At 42.6% G+C, this 22334-nt stretch overlaps 2 protein-coding genes across 2 annotated transcripts in view; one reads left to right on the top strand and one right to left on the bottom strand.

The window, feature by feature from the left end:
• snd1 (staphylococcal nuclease and tudor domain containing 1) overlaps nucleotides 1–22334 on the top strand; it is a 178471-nt gene that overhangs the window by 63246 nt on the left and 92891 nt on the right. The gene's annotated exons all lie outside the window — the stretch shown is intronic.
• On the bottom strand, nucleotides 18704–21523 carry lrrc4.1 (leucine rich repeat containing 4.1; the record flags this gene model as incomplete). The annotated part of the gene is made up of 1 exon (XM_083907120.1): nucleotides 18704–21523. The coding sequence occupies one exon, from the start codon at nucleotides 21521–21523 to the stop codon at nucleotides 18704–18706; it is 2820 nt and encodes a 939-aa protein (XP_083763246.1).

Here is a 22334-nt window from a genome sequence, read left to right as displayed (position 1 = left end):
TTATTTTTGCTGTAGTTAAAGAGAAATTTTGTCTAGAAATTTGAAAATATGAAAACATATAGTTGAAGTACACAAATTTATAATAAATTGATGGATAAACAAACAAGAAGTAATCGGCTTTTAAAAAAAAATAATGTCCCTAATATATAAACGTATACATGCACACACTTACCTCAGTCTCTCTGCAGTGTCACTTTAAGGCATGACGTGTGTCATGTGTGCTGCTGCTGCCCCCCAGCGCATGGTGTCCTGAACGTGACCGAGCCCTGCTCACCATGGGTCCATCGCACCCACATACCCCACCTTGGAACATGAACACCGCGTGTGTGTGTGTGTGCACGCACGCATGCACGCCACCCAGCTGCCATGGGTGGGTGTTGGCAGAGTGTGCACTCAGACCTGTAGGGGGTTGTGTTGTGAAGCGATGATGAGTCATGGTGCCAGCGAGGCATCACAGATGCCCTGATGGCGTCTCCCTCTACACGCGTCTCGGCTTTAATAACTCTGCTTTCTGAGCGTTTTTAATTAAATGCTAATTAATCCCACCAAAATTTGTATTTTGTTTAATTTTAAGTTTTTTTGTTGTTTTAGCATATGGTCAATTTCTTACTAGGGACAGTTGCATGTAGTTTTTCTTTTCAGCTGTCGGTGTTGTCAGTCAGTTGCGGATGAATTAATTTAACACACACACACAATGCATCCTTCATGAATTTGAGCCTCTTTTGCACGTCTTCTTTCGGGCCCCCAGGACGGCATCGGATTCCCCCGCAGCTTCTTCGCTCTCACATTGATTTCCAATCACGCTTGAATTATTTTGGCACGAGGCTGATTACACAAGTCTTGCATCTCACACCCTTTGACCACGTCTCTCTCACACACACACACACACACACACACACACACACACACACACACACACACACACACACTCACACACTCGTGTTCTGTTATTTTTAACGGCCTATTTTGCCTAAACTCATTTGTAAGCCTTTGTTTTCCCTCTTGTTTTTCTATTTTCCTCCACAAATATTCTTTATCCCGTGGCAGCCTCTGCTCAATGTGCATGTGTGAGAGATGGGCTGGAGGTTAGTACACATGATGAATAATGCATGGTGTGGTTTCCTGGTCAGGCAGACGGTGGGGACATTGAACTGCCCCCCGGGTCCTTTTCTTCCCCCCCACCACATACTGTAGTTAAACAAACCATGGATGCAGAAGACAGTCCCATATCTATTACTGCTGCTTTATAGCCATGATCTGTCCCTATCCATTCATGACCACTTTGAACTATAGCCATGTCTGTGGTATTTTATGCTTTTCACCGTCACAGGAGAATTATTTTCCCTCGCTAATCTTGCTACTCACACATAAGTCTGTTTTAGTGTTGCAGTGGTATGACCCTGGATAGATTCAACACAGTTTTAAGGAGACCTGAAAAACCTCTCAAGGGATAGAACAAAAAATATTGATGTATGTGTTTGGCAGTTAAATTTAATGACAAAATTTCTTCTTGAACGGCATAACAAAAATTCAATATATAGTTAAAAACCCAACTTGACAAAAATCAATCTGTAATGATCTGACATTTGTCGTCATCTATTGACCGTTTGGAGAATCTTTTGATTAATATTTTATTAATCTATTGGTTATTTTGTCAATTACTCAATGAGATTGTATGTCCCATAAGACGTCAGAAAGTGATGAACGATATAGAGCTGATTAATCGGTATGAAGCTTCTTTCATGATTAAAACCTGATTTCTGATTGTTTTAGCCACTTAAATGTGAATATTTTCCTTGTTTCTTTGCTCCACGTGACAAAGAAATAATTAAAACGGAATCATTTTGGTTTGTGGACAAAACAAGACGTTTGAGAACATCGTCATTTCCAGGTTTGACCAACACCGATCGTTTTTTGACATTTTCTGGCATTTAATGGACCAAACGATTCATCGAGAAAATAATCGACAGATTAATCGATTACGAAATATATAACACAGTTCACTGTCAGAGGAGCAAAGATATCAAAAAGCACAGTCAAACCTAGGATTTGATTATCAAAGTCGTTGGCTATTCATTATTACTTATCAATGTATTCTTTCTACCCCAAACCTTTTTGATTACCCCTACTTAATATACAATGGTATAATCCATTACTTCCATTTTATGAGCAGTAGCTTGTGCACAAAAATTTCCGAAATGGAACAGTAATGACGAGATAACTACCAGTTGACGATTAAATATAGATTACCTTTGTAATTTAAAATTTGACCTTGAAATAATCTTAAGCATGATGCTATTAAAAGGTAGATTGTGCCGAGTACAGACCATAAATTCTGATGTCTGTTACAGTGGTGTCTAATTGGTGTCACAGGCAGAGTTCAGTTTTTTTTTGTTTTATATATCAGGCTTTTTGTGTGTTGGCGTCACAGTCTGGTTGCTCTGTTCCTTGAAGGTCTTGAATTGTAGCCTGAAGGTGAACACAGTGACCCATATAAACACACACACACACTCACACCATCGCATCGATGGAGAGATAGACGGGCCCGAATGGAGACGAGTGGAAGGGAACGAGAGAGAGAGCTGCTCACCCGCTTTATTGCCCCCCGACTCGTTTTAGTAAGGCGACCTTCTGCTTAACGTGCAGTGAAGTGCGAGTGTGTGTGTGTGTGTGATGTAAATGCAACTTCACCGCTCACCCTGATAAGCACACAGTGTGCAGGCAGTAGCAAAGACGCAGACGTGCGACGCTCGGGGACAAGCTGAATCCTCTTAGCCTTTGCGGCTACATGAAGGGCACTGCAGCACTCTTACACATCAATGAGGGCAACAGTGTACTGCTCTCACGCACGGCCACAGTGGCACTACACACTGCCTCGCATTACATTGCTCACTCGATTCATTTTATTTCTCATTCTCTTTTGTTTCTGCTGAACGTTCCTTGCGCTCTACTCTTATTTTCTGTCTCTCAACACGTTAGCTGTTAATTTTTTACCACAGTTTAAAGCAGAGGTCGTAAATTGTGGTCCCCCAATTAATTTAGAGTGGCTTAATATCAGGTTATGAGTTATTCATGCATGTTTTTTTTTCCATTTAGTTTAGGACTGCAACGACTATTTTTATTTAACAATTAATGCAAGCTTTCTGATTTTTCAGCCACTTAAACGTGAATATTTTCTGGTTTCTTTGCTCTAATAATTATTAAAACTGAAAAGACATTTGAGAACATCACAATTTCCAGGTTTGGTAAACACCAATTTGTTTTTTTCAAAATTTTCCTCCATTTTATGTACTAAAGAATACTAGTTTAATCGAGAATATAATCAACAGACACTTTTATTTTGAAATTCTGTGGAATATCATCATAAACAGTGTTATATCGGGATCTCTTTTGCTCAAAAAGTTTGACTTTTGGCTCCCTAATGACCAAACTAGACACTCAGTGGCCCCAAGCATGATTTGAGGTTGAGACCCCTGCTTTACAGTCATAATTTGTAGTATTTCTGCTGAAAAATATCCAGTGATTTTGTTGAATAGTGCACTTACATGAGCCAAAAAGTTTCCAATTCTCTTCAAAATCCATAGAAATCCATATTTCTCTTCAAGGTAATGGACTGTTTCCCTTTAGTTGTGCAAAGTCACCAGGGAACCAAACCAGTACACAGGACGACAATTCCCATGATCTTACACTGTTTCCCCAACATCAGCATTCAAGGTGTTCTGTAGTTGTTTTGATCGAGAGCGGCAGAAATCGCATACTGTGCGTTAAAGGCGTAAATTTGCTGTTGGAAATGGTGAGCGAGCAAAATGGATGCCGCTCATTAGGGCGAGTGTCTATATTCTCCCTGAATCCTATTGTTAAATCATTATTCAGCTCAAAGCTACTACATTTAAGATGTTTCGTAAGTGATTGAAGCAGCAGGGGGAGGGGAAAAAAAGGCTTTTATTATCTTCACTCTGTTGTTTGTTTTGTCTCTCGCTTAAAAAGAAAAACCGCCAAACTACATATTGAATTTTGCTCTGTGTGAGGATACTGCAGGCACACAGCCAGGATAGCCAGTTGTTGCATCAACAGATGCACCATTACCTGCCTTATTGTTCACCTCCTACTTCTTTTATGTTGGCGCTTTTCTCCTCTCTCGACTAGTCCATTTAAAATAATAATGAGAACAATAAAAAAAGACACTACTCTCTGTACTTTCTCACTTTCTTTTTCATTCTCTACTTCAACAATGACCGACGTTGTGATTGTGAGATGAGAGCAGAGATGTTGTCAAAAACACAGAAAGGACAAAGAAATAATGTTATTATAAGTGTTCCTGAAAGAGGCCGTTCTACTGGGACACACTCTGTAGCTCAGTCGTTGCCTTATGTGACCCTCTATTTTTAAATCGCCAAGGTTGATGCAGCGATGCCCTGGTTTGAGAGGATGAATTAAACTTTGCTTATTAATTTTTCGGAGTTTTAGGCGTGTGAGGTAAAACGTGGAAAATCAATGGGGGAAAAAAATTGTAAAAAAATGAAATCCATATATGTTCGGTCATGTCATTTCACAGCTTCAGCTGCAGCTGGTGTTTTTATTCTCCAGGTAAAGTGTTGTTCATGCTCTTTGGAACAGCTGGTTCTCGTCCCCATCTCTTGTCCTGACCCATGAGGCAGCTTCCTTTTTACTGCTTATTTCTTAATTTGCCATTAATGTTGTCTTCTCTCCCCGTTCTTCTCACTTGGCCGGCATTTTGTGTCCACTAAATTAATGTAGGAACGAATTGTAAGTGCACGTGTGACGTTGTGGTCGTCTTCCATTACCTTGACTCAAATCCACTACTTTACAAAATCACTTTACTTTCCTATTAATCATCAATAAATTATCCTTTTTTGCCATTTGTTTAAAAACATAGCTTAATAGAAACCGACGCAACGTTAAAAAATAGTGTTGATTGAGTCTTTACTCTTGCAGTCTGACCTAGATTACGCCGAGGACTAGAAATGCACAATAAATAGTCTTTTGTCCTTCACCATGTGTTAGTTGAATATCTGATGATCCCGCCTGAGGACATAACTTCAGGCCTCCATGTGTTATTGATGCTCGGATTGATCCTCGGCCGCTGATGACGCCGACACGACAGCGTGACATATCGACAGTTTTGACAGATAAATACTTTGTTGTCCCCAGCATGCATACATCAAATACATCGATAGATTAGACGGAGTAAAACGCTGTATTGACGTTGTTTCCGTTGCCTTGCATTCAGCGTTCCAGTGTAGGGCTCGTGTAGAGGAAATGATGTCCGACGGATCCATGTGAGAGAGGGAGGGTTGATATTTGTGTGCACTTCTTTATCTGACTTTGAGGACACATTTTAGTTCAAATTCATTGACATGAGGACAGGTCCTTGCCCTTTTTAAGTTACTTGACATATTATTGTTCTTGTGAACTTGGTAAATGCTGCTAAGGTTAGTTTTTGATGACCTAGTATCACATTTTTCGATTTCTATAAAATATACAGCTGCAATTAGTTGATCAGTTAATGCAACTACAAAAAAAATCTAATCCAATAACTGCTTAATTTGTGGCGCATCTATCACCACAAGGTGGCAGCAGCAGCAGTCTGACATAAATGATTAAAGGCACCATATGTAAGATTGTGGCCAAAAACGGTTACTACACTCAAATTCAAAATACCGAGGTCTTTTAGGTTTCGTTTTCTCTGCCATTGTAGCTCAGACGTAACCAACAACCTGTGGTTACTCGGCAGCTGAGACTCTACTGACTGCAATGATTGGTAGATGGCGGTAGGTGGCGCCACATGCCAAAACATGATTTCGAAACATAAACGTGATTTGCAGTCTGCAAATTTTTTTAATGCAAATATTTTGGCCGTACTGTTGTTGAGTTCAGTTTGTTATATGAACATTATTGAGTCTCTGAGTCTCTGTAACATATTAGGAGGATTTTATAGCCAGTTGCTTTAGATTTATTACATAATGCACCTTTAAGTCATAATGTGTTTGCTAAAGTGATGAAATTTACCAGGGTCCTTGAATGCATTCAGGTAGCTCCTCTTTCTTGAAATGCCCATCTCTTGTAGTGTTGTTAAAATTTAGCAAAAGAAGAGGTTATAATCAGGAAATTACCATCTGCTTCCCTGATTTCCAAAGATCTGCCTCTGCCGTAGGAAACCTACTCAAAACTTCGAAGGGCTTTTCAGGAGTTAAGATAACTTGGTTTAGATTAGGGTTTAGGCGTTTAGTTGAAATGGCTCAGATTAGGTACGTTGAGGCCAAGGAATGCATTATGTTTACGAACGTCCTCACGACTACAGAGAGACAAGTGTGTGTGTCGGCAAGTGCACTGCGGATACCAGCCTCTCAGTCGTGCTAATGGTTCCCTTGACAACATGGCAATTGCTACATATCAATGTTGTCTTGGCTGTGGGATTAAATGGACGCGCACACACACACACACACACACACACACACACACACACACACACACACACATTCAGAAGCCAGCTGTCAAAAACAGCCAGTCATTCTTTGCACCTTCTCTCCCACTCTTCCCGTCTCTGCGGTTTTTCTAAGATGGCATACTTTACATATAACACACACTGCTAGACCGTCTTCACCTCTTCTCCAGCTTCTCCATGTTTCATGTCACTCCTCCATCACTTGCTCGCTCATTGACTTGTCAACATCTTTCCCCCTGCTGAGTGGAGGGCACACGTATTTAGACACCCCATCTCCTCTCGTCTTGTACTTTTTCTTTTTCCCCCCCCCCGTCACCTTTTTTTTTACCTCTGCTTTCACAAGATTGTCCTTTGTTGCTTATTTGTGTGCGAGTGTGCACGTGCGCCTCGTTTCCGGAGGAATGCGGCTTCAAAGATCTGAATAAGTAAGCGCCAAATAAAATCCCAGAAGAAGTGGAGAGATATGAAGCCGTAATTCTTTGCCAGCTTACCCCAGCATAACATCCTCACGCCTGCCCTGCACCCCTTATCCCCATCTCAGCATCTCCTTCTGTCTACCTCGTCTCTCATTCCATTTCTTTATATCCCTCACCAACAAGAGAGGGGCTATCGCAGTGGCTGTGTCAGCGATCGGCATCTCTTTGTACTGCTCTCCTTCTTTTTCTGTGTTTTCCCAGCGGAGAGTTGGGGGGACATAAAGGGAAGAACAAGCCTGGCAAAATCTTTTCAGAAAACCAACAGGGATTGTGCTCTCAGCTTTGAATTCAGACAGATAAAGCTAATGGCAGAAGTGGGCGACATTGTGTGTGTGTGTGTGTGTGTGTGTGTGTGTGTGTGTGTGTGTGTGTGTGTGTGTGTGTGTGTGTGTGTGTGTGTGTGTGTGTGTGTGTGTGTGTGTGTGTGTGTGTGTGTGTGTGTGTGTGTGTGTGTGTGTGTGTGTGTGTGTGTGTGTGTGTGTGTGTGTGTGTGTGTGTGTGTGTGTGTGTGTGTGTGTGTGTGTGTGTGTGTGTGTGTGTGTGTGTGTGTGTGTGTGTGTGTGTGTGTGTGTGTGTGTGTGTGTGTGTGTGTGTGTGAGCTTTGCCTCTATTGAGACCAGCAGCTATAGAAATATAGTTTCTTTAAACCCCTCTGAATCTCTGTCTGAACGGGCACTGCAGTTTCTAAATATGCTTCTGTGGCCGGCTGCGTTTACTTTTGTTACGAGTGCCGTTTAAGATGAGCTGATGAGGCGATCAGTATTTCTGAGGCTTACAGTCAATTTCATTCCACTTGATTTGTCGGTCCTCCTGCCTCTCTTTCTGTTTATAAAGCACTACGTTGTAATGTAATTGCGAGATGGGGGGAAACGCGAGGTAACTTGACGATCGGAGAATTTAACTACAGAGTTATAGAGCAGGAGAACTGCTCAGCCAGCATGTCAATGTGGGCCCCATGAGGGTTATATTTGAGCTGTCAATAATGCCCCAAATTGGTTTTTCCACTTTAAGTTCACGCCCACTTTTGGTACCGCTTCCATGGTAATTGGGTACTAAGTGGGCAGGTCCTATATGGTTACAGTAACATGGGACCCTGATGGGAAACCCATGTGGGCGGGGGCCACAATTGAAAGCAGATGAACCTGTTTGGGAGTCATATTGTCAGCCTTGAAAATCACCCTAATGGGGCCCTCATTGACATGCTAGCTGGTGGTTAGCCTCCTTTCATCGTTAGCATCCAGGATAGCATTCACTGATGCAGAAACAGATGTTTATTTGACCTATAATATACTGATATACTGATAAAACCTTAACTGAATAGGTAATCAAAATATTAACTCTTTTGACTGCTTGGGATTTCCTCCTCGTGATTGACCGCTGCCTCGTGAGTTCTTATAAAGTGGAAGTTCAGGCGTTGACATTCAACCAACATGTACAAAATCGACATCATGTGCTCTTGAAGAACTTGTGATTGAGACCGTTTGATTAACTTCTCAAGAAAATGTTAAGCGATGCTACAATTAAACTGAGAATTAGACTCATTTTCTCACCGACTTCCATTGAAATAGTTATTTTTGCAACCAGTGGAGTCGCCCCCTGGTGGTTAACTGCTACCTCTGTCCCACTGCCAAGGCTTCACTTTTCAAACGGGAGGATTATGTCTGTTTTTATTGACCATCTAAATAAAAGTGGATAAAAACTGTTTCATAATTTATAATTAGATTTTTCCAGTGACTTCCTGCTTCAAAAAAGCAATTAAGAAAAACATAAAACAACAAAAATGCATTTATTAGCTTTGAGTGTCGCACATGATACGCTCTGTTCATTCTTTAAGCTGAATGAATATCTATAATATACTGTTACTGACTTTTTTCCCCGAAGAAAATCACTTCTGTTCTCAATTAGCGACTACAAGGAGTCCGTGTTAACACATTGGTGTGTGGTGTTGCTGCTGCAGAGCTGACGTACAGCACTGAAGTCTAACACACCCACGACACTTCGCTCCTACATTATATTATATTTTTTCGCCGCACCATATTGTTCGTCTGTCACTTCACCTCTTTTTTTTCTTTTTTTTTGCCCACTTTTTTGGCTCCCCGAATTGACACCCAGACACGCGTGTATACATCAACTTTCATAAATACACACACATGCAGTCTGACACAAACACACACCAAGTTATTATCTCCTGGAACAATACTAATAGATGCATGTACTGCTGTGAGCAAACAGTTTGTGTCTCTCCTGCCAACAGAGTGGGAGGGTGAACATTTGCCAAGTCTCTTCTACCATGAGCCTCCTCTCCCTCTATCCCACCTCATATTATTAAACTCCCATTACAGTAGTAAGTCTATAGGCCTTCTGCCTCTCATATCACTGCGATAGCACCTACTTCTTTATATATCTATCTATATATATATGTTTTTTTTGCTGTGTTGTGGACCTGGTCCCTGATGTTTACACTCTGCGCTTCCAAAGACATTTGCTGCAGCAACAACAACAACTTTTAATTGGCAGACAAACACACACACACACACACGCACACGCCTGTGCACCGCACCGATATGTCCAGTTTTCTTTAATTAGCCGAGAGTGAGGGACAAGCGATTGAGGTGAGAAGAGCATCTCTACTGGCCGTCTAATTATCGGCTCCCCCGTTGGGCAGGTATTCTCGTATCAGCCGGGCCGACGAGGTCACGCGCAGCTTGGAGCCACTCGTCGCCTCCGATTCACCTCGCGTTGAATCATGCACTCGAGTCTGAAAAATGCTTTACATTGCTCTAAAAAACAATTACAAGCGGAGGAATCTGCTGCGAAGTGACTCACTTTTTTTTGTGACTCGCTCTGTTCAAGAGTTTTCATTTTTATTTTATATTCTTTTTTAAATAAAATGGATCCAGCTCTTGTTGCTGCAGGAGCTTTAATCCCCTCCTTATTTTGTGGATTTGCCAGAGTTCCACCTTGCATTTAATTACCACCTTCCTTATATTTTTTAAACTTCCTGACTTATTTATGAAGGTTTCTTTCCCTCTGCAGCTCAAGAAGAAATCACAATGTTTTACTAGTACTGATTATCTGACATCGATGAGAAGAATGAGGATGTTTTTCGGAGATGATATAGGCTTTGATCGCTCTTTTGTTTCATGTTACAAAGAGCTGCTCCCCGTCTAAACCGCTTTAGCATGGACGATAACAAGTGAAATAACAATTATATTCATGATTTGAACAAAATGCGCCCACTACACACACACACAGACCACATCACAGCTCCTGTTACCACGCTTTTCCACTTACATGCTGAAACCCAAGCAGATTCATTTGAAGTTTGAATTAAAGAAGAAAAAGGAAGCGTCTCAATGTTTGTAGTTGGAACTGTGGCCTTAGATTCGCCCGCAAACCCACATCCTTTTTCTATGAAATAACTGCTATATTTAAAGACAGCGGTGGCATTGTTTATTTACTCCATTAAAACTTGTGGCCGGGATCAGTGCCGGGACCCCGCTCTCTCATAAAAGCAGCTTTTGAGCTTATTTATGTCTTTTTTATGTCTTATTTCTGCTTTGAGACGCACAACAGTTGCAGCCGTACTTCATTCCACTTACACACAGCCATCAAACACTTCCAACAAATTTCCAAATGGCTTCTACAAAGTCCCAAAATCTTCCCACGGAAAAAAAAAAAGACTTCACTACCTACAATGCAGTGGAGCCGAACAGAGGTTTGCTATTGATCTGTTTGATCTCTTAAGATCATTGCTGACCCAAACACACACACACACACTCATACACACACACACACACGGCAATTTGCTGCAGTGGCTGGGTAATTCTGCCGTCACATGAAAACAGTGTTTCAAACCGCAGATGCTTGACACAGCACATCTGGACTTTCATCTCGACGTCTCTTTCATGTGCCGTTCTGTTCAGGCACTGCACAATTCTCTCAGCATGTCTTTGACATTATGCACTTTTCTTGTCATCCCCAAGTCCACATCAGTTGAAATTTGAGATCCCCACCGTTACTACTGAGCCATTCTTAATCTTTTCTCTTGCAGTCGCCTTTTTCATCCATGCCCTTTGTCCCCTTTTTTCTTTCATTTAGCTTTTCTTGCTCGCTGCCTTCTCATCTCGTCTTCATCTAGCACTATTAAACCCTAAATCATCCTCCACAATTGAACCTCATTTAATTCTGTTACCCTTTTTTTATTGAATTATTAAAATCTCTATGCCTAAATCGCCTAAAACACTATCTGTGACCACCAAATCTGCTTTTCTTGTGTCCTGGAAGAGCCTCCTGCTTCCTAAAGTTTGATTTATGCACCTGCTTTATCGAGCCCCTCGTACACTCTGAATTCTCCTGAAAATGTGCATGTCTGCCATTTAAACTACACTTCTGGTTTGGAACATAAAATGGATGATCCTTTTTTAGTGGAGTCTGTATGAGAACATGAATGGAAGGAAGTGAATGAAGTTTCACACCACCGTTACTAAAATTGAAATACTGCACAATACACGCACTCCTGTTTCCTCCGCTGGCTCGTGTAAGAAATGCTCGGGTAGCAATGAATTTGGATATGGCAGTGACTCGATATGGGTTTTGCTTTTTCCCCATCCTCGACTTGTTAAAATGTTCTTTTTTAATATTTAATGATTATTCGTAAGAAAACCCATCTTCAGCTGCTGGGCTTTACTACGGTTCCTAACACAGACAAGCAGATGAACATGATGAAGGCAATGCAAACTGATGTTTTTTTTCCCTGGAACATGACTGTCTGTTTTGATTTTCAGTGGTCAGCGCAGCTGCTTTGTTGTTGATGAAACCTGGTAAATGCTGTCTGAAAATATATATTATACAGAATCCGAGAGCCATTGAATAGTCCACTTACGCATGGGGAGAACTGACATGGTAATACATTCCAGGCTGCAAAGGCTGCAGTCAAAACATTTAAACCGTGTGGCTCTGGCTGTTTTTTCTGGTTGTGTAAGTGTGTTTTTGTATGTACGTGAATGCAGTGCTCAGAATCCTTGGTGATCATGCTCACTCTCCGGCCTGTAAATCTCAACAAAAGCAGTGAAATGAACGGTCAATCGTCCGTCTGCCGCTCTGTTTTTGCATGATTTTGTGTTTTTTATTTGCATCATGCTTGCACACAAACCACAACACCCACATACACACACCCCTCCTTACATATGTCTTGGTCCCTCGTTCGCTGATCTCGGGGGACATGATTTACTGCGCGCACGCTGCGGCCCGAACTACTCGACGGGATCATAAAAGAGAGGCTTCATCGTCGCTGGCTGCTAAGAAAACACAGGGATGTTTGTCACCCACCAAAAGGGGGCAATAAACGCTGTCTCGCGGGGGTGTAACACACATGAGTGGTCATCCACCTGGTAAAAGAATAATTCACACAAACCATCTGACACTCGGTCTCTTTTTACAGCAAAATCTGTGAGTTTGACCACAGTACTGTTGGCATGCACCAATGCAGCATAATAGCATTGGGCTAATTTATTGTATTGACCTCAGTATCTATAAATCCTTCCCCCAGCTGGCCATTCAAAAGTTTGGGGTCACTTTGAAGGAAAAGCACTTTTTTTCAATGAGTATAACATTAAATGAATCAAAAATACACTGTATACATTGTTCATGTGGTAAACGACTATTCTAGCTGCAAACATCTGGTTTTTAATGGAATATGTACATAGGTGTATAGAGGCCCATTTTGCAGCAACCATTTCTCCAGCGTTCTAATGGTACATTGTGTTTGCTAATCGCGTTAGAAGGCTATTGGATGATTAGAAAACCCTTGTGCAATTATGTTCGCACAGCTGAAAACGGTTTCATCGTAGACATCATAGGTAGGGCTGTCACTGTTTCCCCCAAAAATCTAGTTCAAACTAAACTTGTATGACCCACTACTCTCTCAGATAGTTTCCCCTGCTCGCACACACATATATAACATAATTTATTATAACTTGTCTGTGGTAATTAACAGCTAACAGCTAAGCTAACGTGTGAGTGAGCTAATTTGTTAGGATTAGCATGTTGTTGATGTTGTTGGGTTAGCTTGATGGTGTCCTACCATTTTCACAGCAATACAACATAATGTCACAGTCTGTTTTGTCTGATGGAGTCAATGTTCTATCTAAGGCCCAGTTTATGCACTATTTATTATTAATTTATGAAGCTTGTTGTCGCTCTTCTCTTCCAAGTGCGTTGGAGAACAAATATAGTTAGCATTTGTCCATTGTGGGCTATACTGTGCAAACATGGTGGTCCAAAATGGTGGCTTTGGTAGACCTGATATGCAGGGTAATGATAAAACAATTATATAATTGTTTTATCATTATTAATTTCAGCAAAATGGAAATTCTCCCCTCAAGTTTGAACAGATATCCCAGTTTATGAAAAGTGACAGCGCTAACCGTCACCTTTACCGTCTTCTAATTCCCTCTCATTAAGATGCGTGTAGGAAGATGAGCAAGGAGATTGTCAGGAAGCAGAAATTCAGTTTCTCCTTTGTCACAGTGTTCCGTGCATGCATGACGTCGACTCGCTGCCGCCCCATCGAGTCGCTCATTTTGACATTAGTACAAGTCAACTCTCTGTCCCTGACTCACATTGACTCACAAGGCAGCACGCTTGCAGGCCTGCTTAGAATAGCCCCCTGTCTACTTTACTAGCACACTGGGCATGTGTGTGTGTGTGTGAGTGTGAGACAAGTAGCACACATGCCCAGGAATAAATTAGCGTTGTGGATGTCAGTCACCTTGCATTACCGATTGTGATCAATCAATAGAAGCTTAGTAAAACACAAAGGCATGGAGAAGAAGCTGCCACACAGCCCAGGTAAATTAGGTTTGTGAGTCATATAACGCTGCCGTTAAAAATGACTGCTCCTTCTGCTCTACTATACACTTGGTATTCTGCAAATAATCGAACACATTTCCATCGTTAAACAGAGCTATGCACACAAATCATATGAAACATGCATTGTGCATGACACCAAACCTGCCTCTTACTGTCAGCCACAAATGCATGAATCAAGCACTTAATTGCTACTGTGCTTTTACCTTTCCTGTCTCTTCCTGTCATACAGTCATCGCAGCCTATGCCCTGCATAAATAAAATTGCACCATCCTGTTTTTATCATCCTCCTAAGAAAAATTATAATTTGCCAGTGAATCAATAAAAAGTTCCAGTTTGAATACGCATTTGTTTTTTGACAAATAGCTGATGCAGTCGAGTTGAGTCACCTATTGTTCTAGGTCATTTTAAAAGAATGGCATTTTATTACAGCGGTTTTCTGCACCTCAGCTCACAGTCATTTATAATAACGCCCAAAAAAATTTAATCTGAGATATTGCATCAAAAAAAAAAAAAATTCAAAGTGTCATTAATGAATTTGGAGAAAGTGTTGTTTACATGTTTAAAAGCTTTGACCAGTTAAATTCAGTTCAAATTGATTATACACACACACACGGCTGCACTGTGGCACAGTTATTGTTGTCCCCACTGTTCCATTTGTGCTGACCTCTTGATCCTGCCATACTCGCCGCTCTCATATTCACCGGTCTCCCTTCCTCAAGCACCCCCAGCGGACCAGTCCATTACTGGTATCAGCACTTCTTATCTGCTACACTCTGCTACGGCAGCATCACACTCTAGCCCCCCCCCCCACCCCCACCCCCAACACCACACCCACTGTGGTGCAGTCCACGCCGCTCACCAATCATACAGGAGCCATGACGACCAGGCTATATATCCCTGCTTCCATCTGTAGCTGGCACTCTTGCATCACATTTGCACTGCTTACTCCTTTACTCTCTCTTCCTCTCCCTGTCTCATTTCTTCTCCCCCCCCTCTTGTTAAAGCTTAGATCTCCGTTATCATCTATCTCTATCTTCCTTTTCTTTTAGTTTAATTTAATTTTAATCCATTTCCAATTCCTCTTTCTTTTTTATCTTTGGGTTTTTGTTCCTGCCATCTCCCTCCCTATTTGTCTTCCGCCCTCATTCTCCCTTAATTCCCCTCGCCCTAACTTCTCCCTCTCATAGCCACATTTTCATTCTCAGTAAGTGTTTTTTTTCTCCCACTTTTGCTTGCTCCATAATATCGTCTTCCAAGCAGTCTATCATGTTTTCCTTCCCACTTACATTTTCTTGCCTACATCTCAATTGCTTTGCCACTTAATCTTCCTCTAACGTCAATATCTGCTCCTTTCTTTCCCCCTCACTACACCAGCCCTGTGAGCTGTGGGTAAATAGGTGCATCTCGCCGTGCTTCCTCTTTGGAATGCCTTTGTGATTGCTAATGAAACACTCCAGAGGGAAGGATGGAGGGTTTCCCATGGAGAAGGGACCATGTTCCATGTTGGGCTACATGCTCTGATATTGAACAGAATATTTTAATAGTTGAGGCTACAGCTGCAACTAACTATTATTTTCGTAATCGATGAATCGTTTGGTCCATAAAAAGTCAGTAAATGTTGATAAGTGTTTGTCAAACCTGGAAATGACGATGTTCTTGAATGTCTTGTTTTGTCCACAAACCAAAATGATTCAGTTTGAAGGATTTCTTCGCCATGTGGAGCAAAGAAACGAAGGAAATATTCACATTTAAGAAGCTAAAACGATCAGAAATCTTGTTTCAAACCGATGAATCAATGATCAAAATAGTTGGCGATTAATCGATTGATTCTTTCAGCACTAGTTTAGGCCACATTGTGAATGTTGGACGTTCACTGCTGTCATCTCCATGCTTACGTGTCAGCTTATTGCTTCATACATCTGTTTGTACAACAGCGCAGAATCCATCTAACCCTTTCAACACACAAATGTTCATTACATGCAACCTGTTAAATGTGAATTTGATGTGAATCACGACTAGGTTTGATGTTTCCATGTCTGTCAAATTCTCTGTTAATTTGCATTTGAATTGGAACGATGTGACTGAAATTAGGTCTTGCGTATTAGCAAGCCGTCAATGGGTTTAACTCGTACGACGTGTTTATGTAATGCTCGAGCGTGTCTTGAATGAACCTGGCGTGATATAAACGACAGAGCATGAAAAGAGCAGATCTTTTTTTCCAACGTTAAACATTAGGACAAACGCAGGTTTTTACCAGGAACATGAATTAGGGCTCGTCCACTCCAGATTCATGAGAGCCAGGCTTGGCCTATTGTTCAAGTGTAAGGGTAGGTCACGTTAAATACTCCATGTATCTCCGCGTCTGTGTGATCAACTGAAAATCCGTGTTTCACCTGCAAATGCTGGACATTACAGGCTGAGTCATCATCATCATCATCACTAAAAATTGCAAGAAGGGGGGAAGGCAGTGTGAGCTGTGCTTGATTTGAGATGTGATATTGTGACCAGTTGTGACAGCCCTGGTTACATTGCACCAAGTTATTTTTACCCCCATTTGGTGACGGTTGATTTTTGGGAACATACTGATGCTGCAAGTTTCTCCCTAATCTCAGTCTTTCCGGCCCTTCCTGTCTTTTTCATGCCAGACGTCAATGCTCCCCCTAAGATCAAACATAAAAATCCAGTGAAATTCAGGAAGGAGCATTTTCCCGTTTCCTCATTTAGACGGCTAAACGATTTTTCTATTTTGATATATTTCTCTTCCTCTGCACAATTTTATCATCCCTCGTCTTTCCCCCATCACAACCATCTCAGCCCCTTAATGCAGCGCGATGTTTGGCGACATTTTAAATTATACATTCACAAGCCAGTGCTGTATTAGTCAACAACATTTGACATGTTTCCAAGCACGAGGCATTGCCTAAACGAGCTACATGAGTAAATGCTCGTGCTCGCTCTCTTCGACAGTCTCTTCTGACCCGTCTCATATTCTGTCTGGCTCCCTCCTCCTACTGTTTTTTTTTTTTTTTTTTCACTTATTTATCGGTCACCCTCTCAAACGTACACGTCACGCTCCTCTCCTGACGGTCTCCACTGTAGGTTAAGTACATCACAAGCTTTCTGCTACTTGCTATGCTCTTTTTATGATGCACAACCCCCCCTGTTTAATGCAATGTAAAATGGTGCAGTCAAAAATCGCCTGCGTACACAGGCCTGTGACTGTGGACCTGATCACACCTCTGCATCTACAGAGACCAGTTAGAAGAAATTTGCGTTTTGCAGCTTTTTATCCGTTACACACAAACACATATTAGAATCTGTGCTGGTAATATACTCCCTTTGTCATCTCTCACCCACATAGTATGATGCTCTTAAGTGATGTGTGTTCCCAGGGTGGTTTACATCACTTTTTTCCCCCTCTCTTTCGCTCTCTCTTTTCAATAATTTAAGTAAACAAGTGTTCCTCAGACAAGGTAACACGACTACACTGTAAAGGCAACAACACTGCTTTGTCTTCAGTCTTTTCCAAACACAGCCTGGCTCACTTACTCACTCCAATACACGCCAGAAACATGGTATATGTTCCATCATGTGTGTTATCCTTCTTCGTTAGTTACAGAACCGTGAGCAGTATTATGATTGAGGGGGGGGGGGGTGATCTTGTCCAAGATGAAAAATGCACAGTTGGCAGCGAGACCTGAAGGCATTTGTCACCATAAAATAATGCCCCCCCCCCGTACTGATTGAAGGCACAACAGCTGGCAATGCAATGAAAAGTGAAATGAAGACCTATATTTTCCTGGCAAAGTGAAAAGCCCAAACTGTATTATCACCTTATTTTATCTATTTCTCACTCACAGTAGATTTGCAACGAATAACATCAGTTTGTAATCGAAAGACAAATCTTGGTGATCAGTTGCCGTTGCATCAATGAAAATCATTAAATAATGAACATTCATTTAACAAATGAGATGCTACGATGGCTCTGCAATTCTTGCTTTTCCACACACCATTGCATCTCTTCAGATCTTAAGGCATTTTTTAAGAGCTTCTCACGAGCAACACATCATGTTTATGTAAAAATGCAAACTAAACAGTCTTCTTTTAAATGTCAATAACATAATAGCAGGTGATGACAAATTTAAAAGTATAAAGCACCATCCACTTCTGCGCTGTGATTCATTCTTGCACAAATCACTCGGCACACACAGGGTTAAAGCATAGCTGCAGCGTCTTACTGCAGTGTCTAAAGCATTCGGCTGATCGTTACAGTATACACTAGAGGAGAAGGGGGGGAAAAAACATCTCTCTCTAAAACTTGCTCTTTTTTTCTTCCAAAAATCCATTTTATTGCATTTATAACATTTGGCACAGTACAAATTCTTGGTGCTTTTACAAGATAAACCTGTAAAGATCGACACTGACCTTTTTTCGGTTTTTGATAAAGAAAGTCTTCTCTGTATAAATATTTTCCCCTTACTGCATTCTCTGTAGCATGGTGTAAAAATCACACAGAATGCCCCTTTTTAAAACAACACTACCCTCATTTGTCAAAGTCAAGACAGCATCTTAAACAACTCATTGTTTTAAATAGAAGTTACAGGTTAGAAAATAGTTTCTTTTTCTTTTTTTAATATATGTTTCTCTATCACCAGCCCATGGTAGTTTTCAATTTGTCCATATATATATATATTTATATATATTTATAAGCATGTACAACAAGAAATCACCAGTCTTTTAGTTTTCACTCTGTACAAAAAAAGTAGTTCCTGTCCTTTTTGTGCATTCTATTGCATGATTTTATGGGCAAAGGACAAGGGGGGTGTGGGACGGGTGGGTGGGGCCTGGGGGACCTAGGTAATAGAGTGGGAGCCAATTAGGGGGCCTTTCAAATCTGAGTCTCCTGTACTTTCTCCTTGGTGTGAGTTTTAATGACAAAGGGCTCGGCCATTGTTGTGATGGTACTGGGCATGGTCCGAGGCAAAGAGTTCCCGACATTGTTGTCTGTCCATTTAGCCCCATGGCCAGTTGGTTTGTAGGTGTTGTATTTAGGCTTTAGAGTGCTGTAGTCCATCTTATGGGGGCTGTACTCCATTTTGTGTGGACTGTAATCAAGTTTAGGTCTCTGAGTGTGTGGACTAAAGTCAGACTTGAAGGCGCTGTAATCTGCTTTGTGAGGGCTGAAGTCCGTCTTGAAGGCGCTGTAATCCGTTGCAGTCTTATGGGGGGTGTAAGGATCCTTGGGTTTGTAGGTAAGGTCAGTTTTCGACCTCTGGGCATTGTAATCTGTTTTGGGTTTAGGTTGAGTGTTGTAGTCGGCCTTAAACGGGCTGTAATCAGGCTTAGATCTCGGGTGAGTGCCAAAGTCGAGCGTGAATGGACTGTATTCAGCCTTAGATTTATTCTGTGTGCTGTAGTCCGATTTCAGAGGGCTGTAGTCATGTTTGGTTTTTGGTTGGGTGCTGTAATCTCTTTTGAATGGACTGAAGTCAGGTTTCTGCCTTGGGTGAGTGCTGAAATCCGGTTTGAAGGGGCTGTAGTCTCCTTTTTGTTTGGGAATGTTGTAATCCTGACTGAACTGGCTGTAGTCTGGCTTTGCTCTATGAAGGCTGAAATCTGGAGTCGATTTATGAGCACTGTAGTCTGGCATGGATTTGTGGCCGCTAAAGTCCATATTTGGCTTATAGGTGGTATACTCAGCCTTGGGCTTGTGAAGGGTGAAATCAGGCTGGGGTTTGTATTCGGCCTTGGGCTTGTGAAAGCTGTAGTCAGTCTTGTGGCTGTAGTCCAATTTGTGTATGCTGTTATGGTCCCGGATTTCAGGCAATGTGAGAGCTGTCTCTTGAGATGCAGATGCTGGTGGTGGAAGGTCCTCCTCATCCACCTGGATAATTTCCACAGTGCGGGCAGCTGCGACTGTGCTCCTCTGCTGGTGGCGCTTTCTCAGTTTGTAGAAGGCAATTAGCATGACAGCAGCCAACAGTGTCACTGCCACAAAGCAACCTATAATGATCTTGGTAGTCTTCATCACTTCATCTAAGCTAGGCCCAGACTTGCCTGGCTTGCCAGTGGAACCTTGAAGTCCTGGCACTACAGATGGCTTAGCTGCACTTGGTGGACTGTCAGTGCTTTGCAACAGTACAGTTGGAGTCGAGATGAAGACCGGCCGAAAAACAGAAGGAGAGGCAGTTGTTGTTGTTCCTTGGCCTGCTCCTCCTCCAGCTACCCCAGCTCCTGCAGCAGCAGCTGTGCCCATGGTGGTTGTCTTAGGTTTGGGCATCTCAGTGGTTGGTCCCAAGACCTCCACTGTCACTGTGGTAAAGTAGCTCAGGTTGGATGTATTAAGCTCAGCTGCGCTCACATTGAGGTAGGCTGAGGCGTTGGAGTTCCCAGCTGCGTTGGAAACCATGCAGGTGTAAGTGCCTGTGTCTGCTGCGAGGACATTGGAGAAATTTAGAGTGCCATCATTAAGGACTGATATTCTCGGATTACCAGAGGCATGTGTCAGTATAGTCCCATTAGGCAACAGCCAACGCACTGAAGACATCATGGCTGTGCGGCAACGAAGCTCAGCCACTCGCCCTGCTGAGATGTTCAAGTCCTTTGGAGCATCAGCAATGAATGGTGCAGAGCACTGGACTGCTGCACCCTCGCCTCGATCCACCTCAACCAGCTGTCGACCCCTCATGATGGCAGGTGAGTGACAGCGTCCACAGCAAGTCGAGTTTGTGGGGATGTATTCCCTTAGCCAGCGTGCTAACCATACAGCCTCACAGCCACAGGTCCAAGGGTTATGGTGAAGATGGAGCTCCACCAGGTACCTGAGCGGGGAGAACAGGTCATGTGGCACAGCACTCAGATTATTATGGGCAAGATTAAGCTCCACCAATGAAGATAGGCCATCGAAAGCGTTTCTCTCTATCACTGTGATTTGCGAGTTCATCACCCATAACTTTTTGAGTGAACGCAGGCCTTTAAAAGAGTCAGGCTTTATCTCTTGGAAATGATTTTCCGACATCTCCAGATCCTCAAGGCCCTTGAGAGGACTCAGGTTTGGCATATCACCTCTTATGTTGCACATGCCCAGGTTGAGGTACTTGAGGTTTTGTAGACCCTCAAAAGCTCCCTCTGAGATGTACTCCAGTTTCCTTAGTTCTCCCAGGTCCAGTCGCATGAGTGATGGCACCCGATTGAAGGCATAGGAGGGTATACTCTCGATTGGGTTGTTCCTCAGCCACAGTTCTCTTAGTTTAGACAGGTACTCAAAGGCCCCACTGGGCACCACTGTCAACCGGTTGTCAAACAGCTCCAGTGTGTTGAGGCTGGTAAGTCCATTAAATGCGCCCACCTCAATCTGACGTATGGCATTTCGCCCAAGCTGAAGCACCTCAAGGTGGTGCAGGTGGCGAAAGGAGTCAGCCTGCACCGCCTCGATGGCGTTCTCCATTAGATTGAGGTGGCGCGTGTTGGCAGGAATACCAGGGGGCACACGGGTGAGGCCACGTCGGGTGCACACCACCTTCCCCTGCTGATTACTACAGGAACACTGCGGTGGACAGCCCTGAGGGCCTTGAGACACCGCCGCCCCCGCCAAGGCCAGGGAGGCGCTGCTCCACGCTCGCGCCATCAGGAAGACTACACAGAGCAGGGCGGCTTTCCTGGCACGATGCACAGCTACCCGCCCCAGGAGACTCATGATGTGGCACATTCATAATTCAGCATCATCTGGGGGGAGGATGGGGGTTTGGGGGCTAGTGTTTGGGGGGGGGGGGGGCCTTGGGTGTTTGGAAAGAAGATAGTTGGCTGGTAATGGTGTTAAGGGATCAAGAGTAAAGAGGTTGTGGGAACTGAATAGGAAAAGAGCAAAATGCTGGTTTAAGAAACAAAATATGACCTATTCTTGATCAAGCGATGCTTTAATTTCCATGAACTGTGCTCATGGGCAGAAGGGGAGGGGATGGTGGGAAGGGTTTGCTTGTCTGAAACATGTACATTTGAGGGACATGGTGGTAAATTAAACGATCAAAACCGCCTTACAGCATAGAAGGGGGGTAAGATGTTACAATTTAATGCAAAGAGGGGTTGAAACACTAGACACCTACCTCAAGTTATTATTACAGGTCCTTGAGATATATAGCTTCCCTCCTTTTTGCAATCACAATGCTGTGGCATTCAGATCAGATGTATGTATATCCAAGAGCAGCAAAGAAAGCCTTTTTTTTTTATATATATTCTTTCTCAAAACAGGTCTCAATACCAAAGAGCTAAACCAAGAAGAGCCCTTTTGTAAATCCACACATCCAAAGAGAGCGTTTGTTGAGTTTTTTTTTTTTCTCCCTTTTCTTGCTGACTAGAAAAAAGGAAAAAAAAAATATAGGAATCCAGTCAGGCTCCCAAAGCAGCAGTGCTCCCTCTCTCGCCTCTTGCCGTCGACTCCTCTTCTCTTGCTTGTCCTTGGAATCTGACAGTTGATCCCCCTGCTAGACACCTTCCCCAGGTCTCCATAGCACAGGCAACCA

This window comes from Microchirus variegatus (genome assembly GCF_963457635.1).
Source record: "Microchirus variegatus genome assembly, chromosome: 20".
NCBI lineage: Eukaryota > Metazoa > Chordata > Actinopteri > Pleuronectiformes > Soleidae > Microchirus > Microchirus variegatus.
Note: the sequence above shows the minus strand (reverse complement) of the source record. Positions and strands in the feature narration are given on the sequence as shown.